Consider the following 16,102-nt stretch of genomic DNA (forward strand, 5'->3'; position numbering starts at 1 on the left):
TTAATATTTGCAAATTACAGGCCTTTATTAATTTTCTTGGAACGTAATTGTATTCAAATGTACTTTTGGTAGACAACAGACAAGATTAGATGCTCCAATTCAAAGTAGATTCTCCTAGAAAAAAGGGAACCACTTGTTGTTGTTTTTTTTTTTAAAAAGTGGTGGGAGCCTGCCAAGATGTTTATCAAATGAATGTAACTGAATACAAAGACCAGATGATTATCAAAATGTTAGTAGAAATTATAACATTCCAATTGTATCTTTAAAAGAAACATAGACATTCATGATTTCACAATGATGCACATGCATTTTAGGTAACCGCAGTGTGATTGTATATCCTCAGACTGAACTGAACTAAAATGTACCATTTATTAACCCAGTATTTGTATTCATAGCATTTTTTTTAAAAAAAACGAACTAACAGTTTTAAAAGTGTGTTTGTTTTCAAAGAACCTTTTAAAACATTTTTTCTTAAAGAAATAAATGCCTGAGGATCCTGGATAAGAAGAGGACTGAGACTGGTTATCAAATATTATCACTTCCATATCTATGTTAACTAGTCAAAAGCAATATAAGGGTTAAAGCTGTTGGCCACTATGCAGTAAAATGATCCTACAACAGCACTAAAGCTTATCTTTTGGGTCTTGTAGATCAAATTAAATCAAGGTATAACATAGTTGTCTTAAAATAGCCTGCTTTCTGAATGGCCATCAGCCAGTAAGCTATGCTTTATAAAACATTCTTTTCTAAGGGTGACTCAAAAGGGAAAACTCCTTGATTTTACATCCAGGAATAATAAAAACCAAGAGGGAGGGAAGGAGAGAGAAAGAGCTGAATGTTTACTTGTTCTGTGAAGAATAGCACAAGTTCTAAATTGAAATATTAATGGACTAAGAATAAAAAGCTGGATGTATTATATTTTAAGATGGAAATGAATAACTTAAGGAATATTTAATTCAAACAATAGTTGCTTTCATTTACAACTAACCTAATGTACATATATTCGCTGTTATTTTCAATATGACAAGAACTCACTTTTTTTCTTTCACAGAGATTTACGGACAAATACGATGCTTCCTAGAGGGTTGCCATGGACTGAAGGCTTTATAATAACATTCGTTTTTCATTCTTTTAAAAAATTAACCATCAGACCAAAATAAAATCATTTAAATGCATGCCTTTCCTGAGCAACTTAGAATTTGGAATGTGCTGAAAAGTAACAATAAATAAGTCAAAAGATTAACAAACTCAAAATGTGCTTCTAAATTCTTCAAAGTAAATTATAATATCTATCTCATGACAGATAAATGAACCGTTGTATTAGGAATCTCAAACTTGTATGTGCCAAATAAATTTATGAAGTACCTTTCTGGAAGTAGAGCCCAAGATGCTTATACAAATATTATACAGCATTAAAACCTAGCAAGTAAATCACCTGATAGCTGTTGTTTTTAAGATTGTAGACTATTCATGGCAAAGAATAATATTAAATAGAATGATGATAAAAATAGATTCAAGCAGCAGTGAAACTGGAGAGAAAGTGAACATGTTAAGTGACCCAGGACTCCTGCAAAAACACATAAAAGTTGACCTTTAAAAAATAAAGAAACCCAAAGTATGAATATTTTTTGATTCCCAAAATAAAACAATTCCACAGTGTGTAAACTAATCATTACTCTTTACATGTAATTTCACAGAAACCATTTAAAATATACAATGCAGCATCTTGGTTAAATACTGCTGACTGTATTTCCTGCTCCCAGAGTGTTCCTCCAAAGTAGTGCATTGGAACCACAAGGTTAGGATGCAAGTGACAAGAGAATCCACCCACTGCTACGGCTAAGACCTAAGCAAAAGAGCCACCCCAGAAACTGATAAATGATTTTATATAATATAACTGATGCCCACAGGCTTTGAAAAGTTTATTTCTCAAGGATGTGTTGATAAAAGTAGTAAGTAAAAACAAACGATTTCTAGCCTTTCTCCCATGAGTAGCAATATAAAACCACTATCACACAATATATGTTGATTGTATTATTGTATAATTTGAGTATGACAAAGGTATTCGTGGCTGCTTGTTCCCTACAGCACCTTGGTTAGATGCACAGAAAGACTGTGGCACCTGTAGTAACTCTTTTAAAAAGCCGTGTAATCAGTGACTCACAGAACATGTCCCTCATTTTGTTAAGTGATGTCAAACTTTCACTAGTCCTGAATATTTGAAACAAAGGGGGCATGGTGGCATAATGGGTTAAACCCTTGTGCTGCTAAACTGCTGACCTGAAGGTTGGCAGTTCGAATCTGCAGGATGGAGTGAGCTCCCACTGTTAGCCTTAGCTCCTGCCAACCTAGCAGTTCGAAAACATGCAAATGTGAGTAAGTAAATAGGTACCACTTCAGCGGGAAAGGAATAAAGATACTCCAAGCAGACATGCCGGTCACACGACCAGGAGGTGACAATGCAGGCTCCTCGGCTTGGAAATGGAGAAGAGTACCTGCCCAGAATCAGAGATGAGGATTGCCTCCAAGAGCCAGAAATGAAAGAAGCCTGTACCTTTATTTGTGTATGTGTGTCTCATTGTATTGTAACAAAGCATTGAATGTTTGCCTATATCTGTTTACATATACTGTAATTCACTCTGAGTCCCCTCTGGGAGAAGGGCGGAATACAAATAAAATATTATTATACTCATGATATGCTTTTATCTTCATCCCTCAATTGATCATATAAGCAGCTCATACATTCAATCAAAGAACAACTTTTACCTTTTAAGATACCTGAACTGTCTTGCTCCTCTTTTTAAAGATGTCTGCCTCAAAATAATATTCCAAAAAGGAGTTTTACTTTTGTAAAATAAAATGTTAACATCCTCTTCTTTTCTCATAATCTAATACGAACATTTTCAGCTAGATTCTGCAAACATTTTCTCTTTCTAACATGTAATTTCAAATGTCTTTGCACTTTGAAAATATGCAGATAAGTCAAATATCATTATCTTAATTTCTTTTAATTCCTTCTTATACTGGTGATCATGCTCATATTACTCGGAGCCTCTATGCGAAAAATGTAGCATGATTTTTCCGTAATCCAAGCTGTAGTGGCAATTTTCTTTTATTATTTTATCACAACCACATTACCTGTTCAGGTGTTGGCAACAAATCTCCCAATATCCTGCTGTGGATTTTTGGACGCTATGATGATATTCAATATAAATATCAAAGCAGGCAAACACATATTGTGAAAACGGCAAAGGACTTATGCTGTGATCTATATTATTCTGCAGGTATGTAAGACATATAGCAATATTTTACAGTGAAAATGTTAATTGCAGTGAAATAAAAGATGGCACATTGAAATGTATGTCCTAACTATAATGATGTTATGGAGCCAAGGAAAACAAAACTAATTTTAAACAAATTAACCATTTGGGAAAGCAGTTTCACTCTATCAGTTCAATCTGGGAGAAACTTCTTTTCAAATGCTGCTGTGTATTAACTCATTTCCTGAACCATTTTTCTTAAGAGTTTTCTTTAAAAACAAACTGGAAGCTAAAACAGAAAGTGATGTTTGCATCACCTCTTATAGATATCTTCCAACCACTTTTCATCATCTTGCTCCTCATCTTCTGTTACTGGCTCTTCAGTTTCCAGAGGAGAAGGAATGACAAATTCTGGTCTAGGAGAAGAGTTACTGTTTGATGATCTGAGTCCAAATTTGCGCTTTAGCAAGTGAAACTGCTCTTTGATGTAGTAGTAAAACTCATATTCGTATTTCATGCGCTGGTACAGGATCTGTATGGATTCTGGAGATGGGACGGTCTTTTTCACTGTCACAGTTAAATTGCCGAGTTTCCTATGTTCTGTAAGAGATTTCCACAGAGAGAAATATGGTCAACATCCACAAAACAAAGATAATTTTGAAATGACATTATACATGTGAATGGTACATGAAAACCCTGGAACATCCAGTCATGGCTCTGCTATGCCCTTTCAAGTTTGGTCCTCTGAGCATCAATCTGGATGTGACATCATTCATATAATGCATATACTTCTTACATTGCTGAAATCTGTTCCTCTGTGCCAATTTGCAATGGCAGAGAAGTTCCATTGATGGAAGTTAAGTTAAAGGGGCAAACCCCAATGCTGCCAGCTATTTATTTGAAAAATCAGTGATCCAAATGCTAAAAACAAGCATGGGCTTGCCCTAAAGGACTCCAGTCAAGGATGCTCAGGGAAGTTTCATCCTACTTTAAATATGTTCCCTTGTCAATACTTTTAAATTAACATCCTAGTATTATTTTCTATATCAATGGGCTTTTAAAATGCCCTTATTCCTGAAGGTTAGGTCAATTTTGCAAAGGGCATAAATAAAGTATTTATGCCTGTAAATCTATATAGTTAGTTTGTTCTTTGTGAAAAGGCAAAATAACACATATGCACATCCCATGGGATGCAGGTAACATTCACTTGCCATTATACATTATAGAGCTACGAATAACTGGCAAAGTTGCTAACCTCTACATTATTAGAAACCTCTCCTTCTCATTTTGTTTATATTATTTTATACTCCCTTTAAATGACTCTTTTAATAAAAGTCTGAAGTAACTCACAAATTTGCTCCTTGAAGTTACCCACCCCAGAACTCTTCATCTATCAAATGCACATAATGGAAAAATTAAGCATGGCTGGCTTCAAGCCAGACTAAACACACTAAAGATGCTGTGTAAACCCAGCTGTTCCACTAGAAGACGGGAGACCCACACTTTATGACCTTCTAGACAGTCAGCCATATGGAGGGCAACAAACTGCACTATTTACTTTTCAGACTATTTTGTTTTACAGTGTTTGGTTTGGCTTTCACATTACTTTAAAAAAGTATACTGTAACAACACAACTAGAAGATGCTTAAAACCTGCTGAAACACATTTTGTATTTTTGAAATCAATTGTGGAAATTGGGGGCGGAGATAGGAACAATGAAATAGTAACATGTATTTGTCATGCAAAGTAAAACACAGATCTTTTCATTCTTGTTACAGCAGAGCAAAACCAAAGGTAATGCTATAAAATATAGTAACTACAGTACAAAGCGTTTGTCTGGAAATGAATTGGCTTCCCAAAACCCACCCACACTTACAAAACCCACATCTATAGTATGCTAAGGGGAACTTTAAAATCTTTTGACACCACGATCACAAATCAACTGACTCTATGTACTTCTACAATGCAAGTGATATCTTTACTCATGACAGTGTACTACTCTGGTATTAGTACAGTCCATTGCATGCCTTTACGATATATGCCAAGGTAGTCAACAACAGAAGAACGGAGTGTTCCAGAAGTCAAACTTTTATAAATGTTTTCTAAGTATTTTATTTGATGTTCTAATAATAATATTGGCAATTTTCCTGAAAACCTCAGGTTCGGCAGTAAAATCCACTTATTGTAAAAAGACAAAATGAACCAACACTAAATTTCATAGATCATAGGGTGTGTTTATACCTACTGATAACCCACAACTGACACAGACAATTAAGAAGAGGCTGCTTGCATCTAACTATCATTCTGCCAGGAGTAATCTATGCACTCACGTCATGATACCAAACTCAGGAGGTTGTTCAGCTAAGAAAGTTCTGAACATGATTCTGTGCCATGCAACACTTCCATTTTTATGGTCTATATGGCTGCACATATGACTATTGCTTGTAGTCATCAAAGAAAAATATGGAAAAAATGGTATGAAGAGGCTCATGGGTTTTGAGGGAATTCCGTTTTCTAGCTGAAACCCAGTTTTTTTTTTACCCATTTAGAGGCAAAAGTGGCTAGGAAACAAAAGCATCTCGTAAAGGAACTTTCACTCCTTTTCCAAACCTTATCCTTTATTTTCTCTCCTTTCCCTGCTCAATTCTTTGCATCAAGCTTATTACTCCATTACAGCTTTCCAATGAAAATAAACTTTAAAAGTACAGCTGGGTATTTCACTAACATTTATCGAACTGTACACATTGAAAGTACAACTTGGATTTTTGCAGGCAACTCTATTGTTATACTGATAGATGTCCACATAAAAAACCTCAATGAAAAGGACCATGCAGTGACAAAGTTCTAAGGAAATGGACTGAAAGGTCAAGTTAATATAAATCTGTTACTTAAAGGTGCCACAAAGCTCTTTTCCACACCTCCTTCACTGAGGTGTTCCTGAGAGTATCTCTGTAGATCTCAGAACTATTTTTTGATTTAAGGTGTTGGCATGCTGGCTATATCTGAACAGAGGATGGGCTGGAGATGTCACTATCTTGGTCCAGCCAATAATGAAAGGACCAAGGCAGTGACATCTCCGGCCCATCTCCTGTTCGGATATCAGCCAGCACGCCAACACCTTAAATCAAGAAATAGTTTTCTAAGATCTACAGACACTTGCAGGAACACCTCAGCAAGCTAGAGCCCAAAGGTGGCAGTCCAAAGGTGACATGGCTGATACCAAATGAGAGACTTCCTCCTGGGCCCACAGAAGACTGGGTGACTTGGAAGGCGCTGAACAGACTGCACTCTGGCACCACGAGATGCAGAGCAAACCTTAAGAAATGGGGCCACAAAGTGGAGTCCATGACATGTGAGTGTGGAGAACAGCAAACAACAGACTATCTATTACAATGCAGTCTGTGTCCTGCCACATGCACAATGGAGGACCTTCTTATAGCAACTCCAGAGGCACTCCAAGTGGCCAGCTACTGGTCAAAGGGCATTTAGTATCACGCCAAGCTTATAACTTTGTGTTTTTAAATACATTACAACTGTATTCTTGGTTCGCTTCTGACACAATAAATAAAAATACCTTCTTCATAATTTTTTAATGCGGAAACAAGATCCTCTTTTTAACTATTGTGCATAATATCCAAGATCCATCCTCCCTCCCTCCCTCCCTCCTATATATTCACAATCACTGGATAACCAGTGTTTTCTGGATCATGTATGTGAAAATTGAGACCCTGTAGTGGGGAAGTATATTCTATAGATATGGGTATACCATAGAAAATTTCCTCTTTCTTGTAGCACCAACTCCACCACATTTGGCAAAGGCCTACAAAGGAGAGCCTTATGTGATAACCTTAAAGTTCAAAGAGATAAAATTGTTGAGAACTGCTCCTGCATGTAACCTGAATCCAAGCCATTTGGGCTTTCAGAAGTGAAAAGCAAAATACTGAATAGAACTCAGAAACAGATTTGCAGTCAGCATAAGTGGTAAACTACTGACATCATATGAATATATTGATCAGTCAGTGTTAGTATTCTAGCTTGTCTATGGCCATATCTACACTGACAGATACTTTGGTATTGTTCTAGTATGACGTTATGTTGGATTGGCCCTGGGTATAGGTCACATGGAGATCCCAGTGGTGCAACAGGTTAAACTACTGAGCTGCTGAACTTGCTGACCTAAAGGTTGTTGGTTTGAATCTGGGGAGTGGGGTGAGCTCCCACTGTTAGCCCCAGCTCCTGCGAACCTAGCAGTTCGAAAACATGTGAATGTGAGTCGATCAATAGGTACTGCTTCTGTGGGAAGGTAATGGTGCTCCATGCAGTCATGCTAGCCACATGACCTTGGAGGCACCTACGAACAATGCTGGCTTTCGGCTTAGAAATGGAGATGAGCACCAGCCCCCAGAATTCGACACAACTAGACTTAATGTCAAGGGGAAACCTTTACCTTTACTTTTATAGGTCACATAGGATGTTCTGTGGAAGTGAAAGGCAGACCATACAACCAAATAGTGCCAAACAAGGCGATGAGTTGCTGGATGGCGAGACACCTACGCCCCCCCCCCCCCCCCCATGTTGCATTGGTCTCTGGCTGCAACATGGTCCTACCTGTCTGCCTTTGCACGCTGTGACCTCAATGAAATAGAATCATTGTCAGGCATGTTTTTTTTCTGCAGGTAATTAACAAGTTGGCCATGAAAAACGATCCATGTACATTCAAAGGAACTACACTGGCACAACAGTTACATACATACTACTACTACTAATAATAATAATTCAAGCAGCCAGCACTTGAAAACATTCGGCGCTGACAAAATTACCATCTATCAGCTGCAAAAGACTCCCCTATTTGGATCTGCTGTGTACTAATCTTGTTGTGTATCAAATAAAAATAGTAATACTATTAATAGTATTTCTTCCCCACCTCTCCTTGTGGTTTGAGGGGGGTTACAGATATTAACATGTTTTTCTATAAAATACATATTAAAACATAACAGACATTAAACACAAGACAAGTTATAGGATTGTTATTTAAAGCTCAATTTTAGAATAGACTATACCTATAAGCATTCCCCAAGATGGAAATAGTTTTCAGAAAAACCTCTTAAGGTACACATGTCTGGAAGAATTAATCTCTAGAAATTATGTTAGCAGGGTGGGTTGGTGGAGAATTTGGAAACTGAAATTTTAAAAAATAACCTCCCCAGATTTTGCATAAAGGGCAAGGCATTGTCAAGCCACTGAGAATAGCAATGGGATTCCTGAAGTCTGTTCCTTTGCTCTGCAGTATGATACCATGGTAATTCAGAACAACAAGGGGCACCATATGAATGGCATTCTTCTGTTTCTATTTCTTTTTTACCTGCTTTGATTAAGAGTAACAGTGATGATTACGGAGAGTTAAATCTTAGAGAAGAAAAGCTCCCATTTCCCCTTCCTCTCCCGCCTGATCACTTGACAACACTTCATCTGAGGGTGGCCAAAGGCTGGGAACATCTGGCATTGAAAATGTGCACAGGGGAGTGGGGGGAGCAGGATATCAAAAGGCTAAATGAAACGCTGTCTTTTTAAAGCACACAGCTTTTGACATGGAGCCCGACTGTTCTGGCCAGCAGCCAGGGAGTTAGATCCAAGGCTTTCCTCAACCCAACCCTAAGGGGAAAGAGTGCCAACTGTTAAAAACTAAGGCTTGCTTCAGAAAAATCGAAGTTAAGTAAACAAAGCTAACAGGGAGGAAAAAAGGGGCCCAAAGCTCCAGGATTCCCTAGTGAAACTGAATGGAGCTCCACACCCCTGCCCCAGGCTTCCTATGTCACTTTGAAAGAGAATTCTTGGCTTGATTTTTTTTCTTGACTAGGATGAAACAGGAAAGTACATTTATTTTTGGTTTTACGGCTAGAGTTTCTTATAGTCTTTATGCGTCTTTGACTTTTTCTTGCTAGCTGGAGATTCCCTATACATAAAAGGAAAATTATCATCACATAGAACATGTATTTTTCTGACATACTTTTCCACTCAGAAGTCTTAGCATACCAACATTCCTGTTTCTGTCCACCTTAAAAAAAATCAACAACCTTGCAAACTTAGACTGTGTCCCTCATTGTTATTTCAGTTGCTCACCTCTATAGCAGAATTATAGAGTTCATGTGCAGCAATTAAACAATTTCTTCTCATACAATGTATAAGGAGTTTTATTTTGTCATTTTAATTTTATGGCTCAAATGTGGTACAGGTATCCCAAGTAGGTTGTTAAAAAGCAAGTGATCTACAAACACTGATTAAAGGGTTCATAACACAGTGTGGATATTCACATGCTGGTAACCTGTCAACAGAGTGGCACAATGCAGGGCTTGGGACCCATTAAAAAGGGCAAGATATTGTGCTAAGGAAGTCATTCCTTATGAATTTCTGATACTAATTTCTGATAGGAATGGTGACACATACATTGGACTCTTGCTATCTCCTGGGGTTTGGTTTCAGGGTCCCTTGTGGATACCAAATTCTGTGGATGCTCAAGTCCCATTGTATACAATGGCATAATAAAATGGCATCCATTATATAAAATGTGTTTTGAAATATTTCCAACACATGGTTGGTTGTATTCATGGATGCAGAATCTGTGGATACGGTGGTTTGACTGCATCTGAGTAGAAAGTAGGACTCTCAGCTTCTCTACAGGACATGACCACTGAACCTTTAATGGATTTGCAGAACAGGCAATTTTTAGCAAGTGCTGCTTAGGTGACAAAAACACCTGCTGAAATTGCCTTTTCTGCACAATTATTAAAGATGGAGGAGCTCTGCTTCCCATTTAGATAACCAAGAGAGGAAAACAGTGTGGAGGGATTTGTGCTCTGGAAAGAAAATCCACAAGCTGAGGAAAAGGTTAATATGCATACGTATGCATGGCTATCGGGGTTAATAGGCAGTTTGCTCCAACAGTATAAAGAATGAAGATTTAATATGTGAAAGGAAATTGATCCCTACTCAATTATTTCAATCCTTGAACCCACTATTTCACTGAGGTGGCAATTCCAATATAAAGTACTACCCTTTGAAAGTGGAATGAATGATAGGTTCGTATCTCACTAGAACCTCAAACTCAGTAACTGGAGAAACATACAGTAGAAATATGTTCAGATGAAGGAGTGATGAAGCCAGAAATGTGTAAGGACTGCATTTGGTGTATATATTATAATTTATCCTTCTGTCTTCCGTTTAATTTTAACTTTCTGTGTTGATGTGCATGTATTTTAGGGATGGAAATATTTGAGGAAATGTTTCAGAAGTACCTAACATAAACATGCAAACAAATACTCAAAACAAAAGGACTGTAGCCATAAAGTTTCTGATACTAAACCTCTTAGACTAAATCTATTGTTAATCCTACCTAGGATAGATCCATTAACTAACAAATCTCAGTACAGTGTTCCCTCACTACTTTGCAATTTGCTTTTCACGGACTCGCTGTTTTGCGGTTTTTTAATGAACACTAAAATAATATTATAAATCATAAAAATTATGATTTACAGTGGCGGTAGTCTCAGTCGGGTGTGGGCGGCGGGGTGGAGAAGGAGCCCAAATGGCAGCGGGAGGAGAAGGAGGCGACACCATGTTCCCCTGCCTCTTTCTTCCCTCTCTCCCTCCTTCTTTCTACTTCCTTCCTATGGAGAAGCCTGCCATCCCTACTTCGCGGATTTTCATGTATGGTGGTCCTGGAACGTAACCCCCGCGATAAGTGAGGGAACACTGTATTTCCAATGTTCCAACTGCTGCGGAGCTACTTAATCAGCTGGAACTTGAGAACTCAATATTTAAGTAAGCTCAGCTGATTCAATTGTTTTCCTTGAAGTGGCAATAAGAACTGGGTTTAGGGCAACAATCTACTTTAAGGAGGACTACTGTTGGATTTAGCCCCTTGGGATAGCAGCCACATAGTTAAAGTGGATTCATAGTATTATTATAGGCATCAAACTAAACATAAAAGAAGAGGGCAACTCTAAAGCTGCTGAGTGAACACATGTATTCCTGCTTCAGTGAGGGCCATTCTAGACAGGCCCAAAATGTGGGTTCTGTCGGGCTTTTACCTGAGGCATCCAAACAATGTCTCATGTAAAGGCAAATTAATTCGGGACAAAGCAGCTAAACCCTGCTTTGTCCCAAGTTAATTTGCTACCCCCATTAAATCTGGACCTTCCTGAAAGGCCCAAGTCTAATGGGGTATTGGGCCTGTGGAGACTTGCCCCCAGGTAGTCCTGGGACTACCTGGGGGTGAATCCCCGTTGTTATTTCGCTTCTTCAAACTTCCAAAAGCCCGGAGGAGCAAGATGGCTCCTACCCCTTCCCTGAAACTCTCCCAAAACAGCCTTAAAACATGCTAAAACATACCAGGCCCCCATTACGGTGGTCCTGGAGTTCTCCTGATGCATAGAACTGCAAATTGCTCCTTGCCCCCCATCTCTTGGTGCCAGGACTCCAGGACCACTGTAATGGCAGCCCAGCAAGCTTTTACAAGTTTGTAGGAAGGTTTTGGGGTGGCACAGGGACACCCCAACAGGAAAACCCTTTTTTGTGAGGCAAGCTACACTGAAGCTACACTGAAGCGGGTTTTTAAAACCCACTTTGGTGCAGATTTAAACTATATCTGGACCCCCCCCCCCCCCCCCCCGAGTAAACTATTAACATGTGAAAAAGAAAAGTTATGTCTCAGTTTCAAACTATAAAGCATGAATCTATTTATTTGATACAAGGCTAATCTGAGTTCTTGTGAGGCAAAGCATATCAACATCTTATATGCATCCCATGAATATACATGGAACACATGCTGATGATTAAAGTGGAATTAAAATCAAACATTTCTAAGCAGCTGGTACCTCTCACAAGAAAATTGACTTGGACTTTATTGCCACCTACTGGACACTGAGATTTGCAATTAACTGGCCCCCCAAATCTAAATACTGTTGGTACTCCCTTCCTTCAAATTACATCTCAAATTGCCTAATAGTCTTGAAAAAGGCAGGGTCAATTTTAAACTGAAATCTCATTTGGATAAGGGGAAAACAAGAGAATCAACATCAGACCTAAATCATATACCTGCCTCTCTTTGTTTTTTTTCATGACTATGGAAACTACATTTTCTTGAACCTTTATGGTAATACAATTGACGTGACATCTACTGATATCTGAAAGCAGGTAATGTAAATTGCTATATTTGCTTTAGTGGAAGTGAAATTCTACCTGGATTACCCATCAAAACATGTAAAATAGAAAACAAACTATAAAAACAAGTACAGTATATGGAAAAATAAACTATAGAAATTATCACACAAAATGTAATATTTTAAAATTAATCTGAATGCATCAGATGACATTACAAATATGGTACAACCATATGTATTTTGATCTGTGTCTTTTTCAGTGGCATAAACATAGCTACTCTTTTATATGCTAATCCAACTCTTAGGTTTTGCGATAAGCTTCTTCTATGCCTTTTGCCATTAAAAACCCCCAAAATAAAAAAAAAATATTTGTCTAACTTTTCCAATACTAAAAGTCATGAATGGCTTATTCTCAAGAATATGTTACTTTGTGCATAGATTAATACTGAATAGCTGTCTTCTTCCCAATGTACGTAAGTATGATAAGGATATTTTTCTGGGCTGACTAAATAACAAGAGATATGCAACATGTAAAATGGGTCATTACCACACACACAAAAGAAACCCAACACATATCCATGATTAGAACATTAGAAAAATAAAGAATTCAGTGGAGGAAATTATTAAAGATGAGTAAGTTATATTAGACAAGGCTTTCTACTTTCCGCAGCTGTTCATTTGGGGAAAAACAATTTGATCTTCTGGAATTTATTAAGCTTTGCAAGCTCACTGAAGCAAGAGAAATGCCTATGTATTTTTGCCAAATGAAATTTTAAGAGCTCTGAAACCATAAATCTGTTTTAAAGTTTGAGCACCCCCTCAAAATGTATTCCTGAATATTAGCATTTCAATATGTTAAAACAGAACTTCCTTTGGAGCTTAAACAAACATGTTAACTAATGACAACACTGGAAAAGATGGAGGAGGAGATGCTGGTTCAAGTCTGTGGCTTTCCTCAGAGTACATGTACACTGCAGAATTAATGCTGTTTGACACCACTTTAACTGCCATGGCTCATCATGGGAGTTGTAGTTTCACAAGGTCCTCAGTCTTCTCTGCCAAAAAGGGTTGGTGCCTCACCAAACTACATTTCCCATGATTCTATAGCCATGGTGTCAAACTGCATTGCATTAAATTGCAGTAATTCATCAGTGTAAATGCAGCCCTGTCTTTCCCCAGTTAAGTACTAATAAAATCCAAGCTTGCTCAAGTCCCAGACGTATAAAACATAAGCTCCCCAGCATGGACATTCCAAATGTTCTACCATTTCTATGATGGTGTGCAGGGAGAAGTCATTCACTGGTTGCCTAGAAGTCACTGATGTACTTCTCACTTATCTCCAGCATGTCGCATCACCATACCTCTGCAGCTCTTAGAGATGGAAGGTCAGTAAAGGTAAGAAATGAATAGTTCCATCTATTAATAATAGTGCCATTGGAAGTATAGTTCTGAAGCAGGAAGGAATGATGACTGAAACCAATACTCCTGTTCAAAAATACCTACCAGTACTCTTCTAGCCTTGTCACTTGGGTATAGTTGAGTTTTACATGTTAAACACCCCAAATGCTGGAGTTGAGGCAATCTCCCCAACTACAGAGCTCCTCTCATGCCATCTTCTTCCTCCACCCTGCAGGAGTTGCAGTGAGCATTCACAAATCCATCCATCTCATTTCTGTCTAAATCAGGCATGGGCAAACTTGGATCCTCCAGGTGTTTTGGACTCCAACTCCCACAATTCCTAACAGCCTCGGGCCCCTTTCTTTCCCCCCCGTACCTGTTACAAATCTTATTTCAGGTACTAAGGCCTGGAAAACATCAAAAGCTTACAGTTAACCCATTAGAATGCAGAACAATGATGTACCAAAGCAACTTTAAGTCACCTGAATATCAATTTGAACTAAAATGCATGGAAAAAAGAAGCTGAGGCCAGTAAAGTTTGAACTGACTTAAGTTACAACCACAAAAAATGTGCTGAGTATGATTTTAACAAAATTCCTGCATGTGGAAAGTGAGGCAGTTTGCTTGCAGTTCTGCCGAGTTTTGTAGAAAACTGGCAAGCTTCTTTTGAATAAAACAGAAGCCCATGCTTGTAGAAACTACTGTAATTTTACAAAGATGGAATGGTTATTTAATAGATCATTTAATACAGTTGGCCTTTTGTATCCATGCATTCTGCACCCAGGGACTCAAACCAGCCATGGCTTGAAAATACCGAATCAAAACAATTCCACAAGGCAAACATGATTTTATATAAGAGACATATATAATGCAGTTTGAACATCCACAGATTTTGGTATTCACAGACAGTCCTGGAACTAAACCAAGGACCGACTGTATTTGGATTTTTTTTTTCTGATCACATACAATATTAACATAGTAATCTCCTCATTTCAACTTCTCACCAGTCATTTACTTAATTTTTTAAAGGTTGCCTTTAGGACACCTATCAAGGTCATATAACAGCACAACGGTTATAACTGACAAAACTGAAAGGTTCACAGATAAAAAGAAGATGGTTTACATTCAACAGAATGTACACTACCTTCTTGAATCAGCAACTTTTGTGCTGACTTGCCAAATGGATTTTTTGCCTGGTAGCGAAGGGATGACAACAGTGGGTTGCTGTGAGTTTTCTGGGATGTATGGCCATGGAGGACTGTCATGGAACCAAGTCCCAGGGCTGAATTTCCAAGCCCTGGACTTGGAGTCATAACATAAATAACCCTGAAAGCACCTGGCGGGAGAAGATATAATGAGCCTGGGAACTCAGGGTTGAAAGTATAAACAATCATAATTGGTATAGTGTGTGAGAATAGTAGAAATGTGAGACAAAGGGGTGGGGTTTGATGATGATATTTGCGTGTGGTGTTACGTTGCATCAGAGGTGATAAAAATGAGTGTATGTAAACATTAGGTCATTCTCGACTTTTCCAAAGTCATGTATTCTTCAATAAAGATTGGATTTGAGAGCAGCTATCTCTGATCTGCGTTCAGACTGGTCCTTTGAAGTAAGCACGACATTTAAGTCGAGAATCCCGTTCTCACCCTCCTGCGAATTCGCAGTGAAGTGATAATGAGTGGAGAAGGAGATCAAAGCCCAAATGGAGCAGAGAGGCCTTTGCCAGGGGCCCGGCCGTTGGGGGAAGAGACGCTGCAAGCCATAGCTTCCTCTACGGGGTACCCCAGGCCAAACGGCGTGACCCAGAGGATTCCCAGAGGAGGAAGAGGCGTTTCGGCGGCGACAGAAACCAGTTGGGGATCTGGAGGAAGCATGCCGGAGACCGTGGCCCTGCGGTTATCCATCCTGGAAACGAATTTATCCAGGCTGTCGGAAACCGTGGGGAGGTTGGTGCCACTATTGGAAGAGAATCTCCAGAGGGAGCCCACCCGATATGGCGCCGAGACAGAGCCACCTAAGGAGGAAGATTGGAGCCAGAGGGGCCAGCGCGCCTCAACGCAGAGCCCCGTGGCGGCGAGGAGCGAGGGGGATGAAGAATACTGGCAGGAACTGGAGTTCCGAGACAGAATGGCGCGTGAAGTGGAGCGCCAGCAAGCTCTGGGAACTCTGAGGCCGCCAACTCCAACAGAACTTCCTACCCAACTTCCAACCCCCCGAATGGGCGTCGGGGTGGAAAGACCACTGAGGCCAGGGATCGGGTCCAGTGGATTAGCAGACGAAGGCGG

The 16,102-nt window shown here is 39.0% G+C and overlaps 1 protein-coding gene across 1 annotated transcript in view; it reads right to left on the reverse strand.

The window, feature by feature from the left end:
- Nucleotides 1-16,102, reverse strand: part of ust (uronyl 2-sulfotransferase) — a 189,649-nt gene continuing 173,547 nt past the window's right edge. Inside the window, exon 8 of the mRNA XM_062977585.1 lies at nt 1-3,860. Within this exon, the coding sequence (XP_062833655.1) occupies nt 3,574-3,860 (287 nt within the window). The 3' untranslated portion in view covers nt 1-3,573. The remainder of the gene's footprint in view (nt 3,861-16,102) is intronic.

This window comes from Anolis carolinensis, chromosome 1 (genome assembly GCF_035594765.1).
Source record: "Anolis carolinensis isolate JA03-04 chromosome 1, rAnoCar3.1.pri, whole genome shotgun sequence".
In the NCBI taxonomy this organism is placed as follows: domain Eukaryota; kingdom Metazoa; phylum Chordata; class Lepidosauria; order Squamata; family Dactyloidae; genus Anolis; species Anolis carolinensis.